This window comes from Schistocerca americana, chromosome 3 (assembly GCF_021461395.2).
Source record: "Schistocerca americana isolate TAMUIC-IGC-003095 chromosome 3, iqSchAmer2.1, whole genome shotgun sequence".
In the NCBI taxonomy this organism is placed as follows: Eukaryota; Metazoa; Arthropoda; class Insecta; order Orthoptera; family Acrididae; genus Schistocerca; species Schistocerca americana.
Window position 1 is genome coordinate 907,107,631 of NC_060121.1, and position 4,989 is coordinate 907,112,619.

Here is a 4,989-nt window from a genome sequence, read left to right on the forward strand (position 1 = left end):
CTCAAAAAAAAAAAAAAAAAAAAAAAAAAAAAAAAAAAAAAAAAAAAAAAAAACGGTATCAGATTTGTGAATTTTGAATGGTGACGACAAAGAAACGATTCTGCAGTACAATAGATTTAAATGGGCTACTGACATACTCGACCAGCTAATAAATACCTATACTTGCATACAAAATAAAAATCAATGGCCAATGAATATTTTTCGCGGGGTTTTAGACATTAATACCTATAAGACGTACGTTTTTTTCCAATTTCGTTAGGTTCTAGTGTTTTTGAACAAGTACTAAAAACACTGTAATGCAACAAAGTACAAAATATATGAGAATGTATAATATCCTTATGAATGCAAACAGGATTTGGAGGATCTTGAGCCGGCCGATGTGTCCGAGTGGTTCTAGGCGCTTCAGTCTGGAACCGCGCCACCGCTACGGTCGCAGGTTCGAATTCTGCCTCGGGCGTGGATGTGTGTGATGTCCTTAGGTTAGTTAGGCTTAAGTAACTCAAAGTTCTAGGGGACTAATGACCCCAGATATTAAGTCCCATAGTGCTCAGAGGCATTTGAACCATTTTGAGGATCTTGAGGGTGGGATTCATTAGATGTTGCTAGAAAAATAACACAGTGTTACTTGTAAAAAAATAATTTACTAGTTTTAATTTATTATGTACAGAAACCAGTATATATTAGCCTCTTGTCTGTGCTGTGGAATCTCGGATGCCAATATAAATCTGTTCCAGTGTCATATAAAACGGAATGGTTGTCCAGCGGAGTCAAGTTAACCATGGTAAGCAGCCTTGGCAGCCAGGAAGGCAGCGCCAGGTCCACCATAGACAGCAGGGGCGACGGCAGCAACAGCAGGAGCAGCGACCACAGCGGGGGCGGCGTAGGCGCCGTAGGCGGCGGCGGAGGCGGCGGCGAGGGCGGCGCCGTTGATGGCGGCGTCGCGGGCCCTCGTCTGGGCGACGGCGGCCAGGTGGGCGCCCCTGGCGGCGGCCACGTCAGGGGTGTCCAAGTTGTAGCCGCCAGGTCCGACGACGATGTTGGCCGGGCCGTAGGCAGCGAGACCAGGGTGGATGCCACCCACATAGACAGGAGCGGGCTGGACGGCAGCAGCGAGGCCTGTGGCGTAGGCGGGGGCGGCGACGCCCGCCCCCAGGAAGCCGGGCTTGGCCAGGGCCACAGCCACGAGAGCACTCAGGACGATCTACAAATACATCAACAAAACAAGCGTCAGCAGGCTTACTAAGTCGTTGTCATTGATGGTAAAGTAATAGTTGTTAGGTCAAATCATATTCTTCAAACTCCTGCAATATTTGTCAGTTGTAGAGCCACCTGGACACATTACAAGACTCCCGGAAATGATCTCAGACGGCGGGTCGAAACCTTGAGTTTGACTAGGAATCTGGCGCAGCCTAATACCTCACGATAAATTACCAACAACAAGAAATAATCACTGTTAATTATGCATATACGAGGATATTTTCTAGACTTGATTTGTATTTGAAATCATCAAAAAGTTTTTTTAGGGATATGTTATGAATAAATGTACTGTTAACTTGTTCTGTTCAAGAAACTGCAGTAGTCAGGAAACTAGGAGCTGCTGTTGATTTTAAAATAGTCCACGAACTATCTGGGTTTTGTAACAAATGAGATCTATTATCTGCAACCTTTTTTTTTATCAAAGTGACAACTAAGTCTTCTAAACTGTGCAATTTATCAAATATACAGTAGGAAATGACTGCATAGAATGGGGCAGAGAATGAAGAGAGAACTCAATGAACCAACATGATTCTCACTTACTAAAAACGATGAATACCTTCACTGCACTACATAATATAACTGAAGTTCATGCAAGAGGGTCAGTAGAACAACAGATAGAATTTAGGACACATTTTGGACATTCACGAACGTTCATATCGTCAATGGATAGACCAGTAGATCTAAATATTGCAGGGAGGGGCTAGAATAACTAAAACTGTTTATCAGGCTAAGGACATGGAACTGGAACTCATACTGATGGTGCAAGGTAGACATTATTGTCGATGTAGAAATCAGCCAATGTTGCGAAACTCTGTTCTTTTTATTTAACTGATGACCGGTTTCAGGTATCAGAACCCATTGTCAAATCGACCGAAACAAGCCATCAGTTAAATAAAAACCACTGAATATCGCAACTTGGGCTGTTTCCTACATCAAACTGTCCTGTTATAAACTGATTTTGCAGGAAATCCATTATCTTCTTGTCTAACAAATTACTGTGAAAATCTACGTGAGTCAGTTTCATTCAAAATAAATCTTAGCGTTATAGGGCAACTGGCTGAAGTGTCTGGATTGTAAGTTGGAAACAGTTTTATGGACTTTTGACTAAAACCTCATAGTTTTCAGTTTTTGTAATAGTCATGTGAAGAACATTGAAGTTGCAGTGTTCTTTCGACATGCAGTAAAGTTCTATAGACTGCTATCACTGAACTCTTACGTTAAATCATTTAATCAGTAAGCGCTGGCATTGTGATAGCAGTGGTGAGCGTCCTTCATTAATTCTTAGAAATATATCAATAATTCTACTGCCAAAGAATATTAGTCAAAAGTCAGTGAAGAGTTCACAGTGACCTAATGTTTGTTGTGTAAATTGCAGCATACCTTGGGTCTGATACTCATATGCACAGTGAACTACTGCTGTGTGACTCAGATGAGTGGTTTTCTTTTAATCGAGGAACACAGCAATAGCAGCGCCCACTTTCAACCCCTTGTACCTGACAGAAAACAAATCTTGTTCCTAGACGCTCAGTGAAACGTTCGTATATTGGTTCAGTTCAATCCTAGCATTATTGCATGCCTATGTAATGCCCCCTTCTATGAGTATGGTTCCTTTGACAACCTTCCTTTTTTCGATTGGTCAGTATTCATTATCTGAAGAATTTCTTGTTAATGGGAAGCCAAAGTTAACCTTGGAGAAAGCCGTACAAGTGATCTGTGAAGTGAGGTAAACGTAGGTGGAAGGTCGAAAAACAAAAGCTCTTTAGAAACAAAACTGAAGCATCAAGTTTTAGCGTATAGCCTGTTTCTTAACTTGTATGTCGAAGAACAAATGATGGACGCATTAAAATTTAAAAGGTGGATAAAGAATCAGGAGTAGCCAATCCAATATTATCGTTTGTACGCGATATAGTCAGTCTTGCTGCAAATGATGGTGGCTTGGATGACCTGTGTAATGGGACGGATAGAGTACTTAGCACATGATAGGAAGCCTAGTGTAAAGCCTAACGTTCATGTTCAAGACTGTCCGTCCCGCTATCACACTCACCAGGCACTTCATGGTGGTGTCGGTGGTGGATGTCCGCTGCTGCTGCTGCTTCTGCTGCTGGACTGTGCCGCCCGATCACTGATGTTCAGTTTATATAGACGGGCGGCATGGCGGTGAAAGTGGTGTGGCTGTCCTTCTGCCGCGTCCCCGATGGGCGTGGACTTGGACACGCCAGTTGCTAGAGCAGCGCATTTCCGTTACTTCACAGCACAGTAGTCTACGGAGCCTAGCTACTAGGGGTTTCGCAATGTTCTCCTACAATTTGTGGTGACCTTTGCATTTTCTAACTGACCGCAAGACGGACGCTACGCCTACGCAACAGAGCTGAGTGCCTGACATCGTGAACTGCCCCGGGAGTCTTTGATTCGCTCACGCATTAAAACGGAGTGTCCGTGCACTACTGATATACTTTGCACATTGCTCCTAGGACGCCTTTCCTAGTCAGTTGACTATCACTCTTGTTCAATATCACGCATTTCTCTGTCACTACTGACTTACACGTGAAGTTACGAAACATTTGCCCTTAAACAACTGTACTCAGCTTGCTAGAGAGATACTGTCTACATCTACGTGATTACTCTGCTATTCACAACAAAGTACCTGACTGAAGGTTCAATGAACCACCTTCGAGCTAGAATGAAATTTTCACTCTACAGCGGAATGTGCGCTGATATGAAACTTCCTGACAGATTAAAACTGTTTGCCGGACCGAGACTCGAACTCGGGACCTTTTCCTTCACGGGCAAGTGCTCTACCGACTGAGGTCCCGAGTTCGAGTCTCGGTCCGGCACACAGTTTTAATCTGCCAGAAGTTTCACCTTCAAGCTGTCTCTCTACAGCTCAGCTCTCTAACGGACCGCGGGAAAAACGAGCACTTAAATTTTTCTGTGCGAGCCCTCATTTCTCTTATTTTATCGTGATGATCATTTCTCCTTACGTAGATGGGTGTCAACAGAATGTTTTCGCAATCGGAAGAGAAAACTGGTGACTGAAATTTCTTGAGAAGATCCCGTCGCAACGAAAAGCGCCTTTGTTTTAATGATTGCCACTCCAATTCACCTATCATGGCGGGTGGCACTATCTCCCCTGTTTCACGATAATACAAAACGACCTGCCCTCCTTTGAAATTTTTTGATGTCATCCGTCAGTCACATCTGATGCGGATCCCACACCACATAGGAATATTCCTTATCAGGATGGACAAGCGTGGTGTAAGCAGTCTCATTAGCAGACATGTTGCACCTTTTAAGTGTTCTGCCAATGAATCACAGTCTTTGGTTTGCTGTACCCACAACATTATCTATATGATAATTCCAATTTAGGGTATTTGTAATTGTAATTCCTAAGTATATAGTTGAATTTACAGCGTTCAGGTTTGTGTGACGTATCCTGTAATCGAAATTTAGCTGATTTCTTTTAGTTGTTGTTGTTGTGGTCTTCAGTCCTGAGACTGGTTTGATGCAGCTCTCCATGCTAATCTATCCTGTGCAAGTTTCTTCATCTCCCAGTACCCACTGCTACGCAGATCCTTCTGAATCTGCTTAGTGTATTGATCTCTTGGTCTCCCTCTACGATTTTTACCCTCCACACTGCCCTCCAACGCTAAATTTGTGATCCCTTGATGCCTCAAAACATGTCCTACCAACCGATCCCTTCTTCTAGTCAAGTTGTGCCACAAACTTCTCTTC

The 4,989-nt window shown here is 43.4% G+C and overlaps 1 protein-coding gene across 1 annotated transcript; it reads right to left on the reverse strand.

Annotated features, from left to right (window-relative positions):
* Positions 1 to 621: 621 nt before the first annotated feature.
* On the reverse strand, positions 622 to 3,362 carry LOC124606771 (cuticle protein 16.5-like). Its single transcript, XM_047138826.1, has 2 exons — positions 3,302 to 3,362; positions 622 to 1,201 (listed from the first exon to the last, which is right to left on the reverse strand). The coding sequence occupies exons 1-2, from the start codon at positions 3,311 to 3,313 to the stop codon at positions 773 to 775; spliced, it is 441 nt and encodes a 146-aa protein (XP_046994782.1). The 5' UTR covers positions 3,314 to 3,362; the 3' UTR covers positions 622 to 772.
* Positions 3,363 to 4,989: the final 1,627 nt, after the last annotated feature.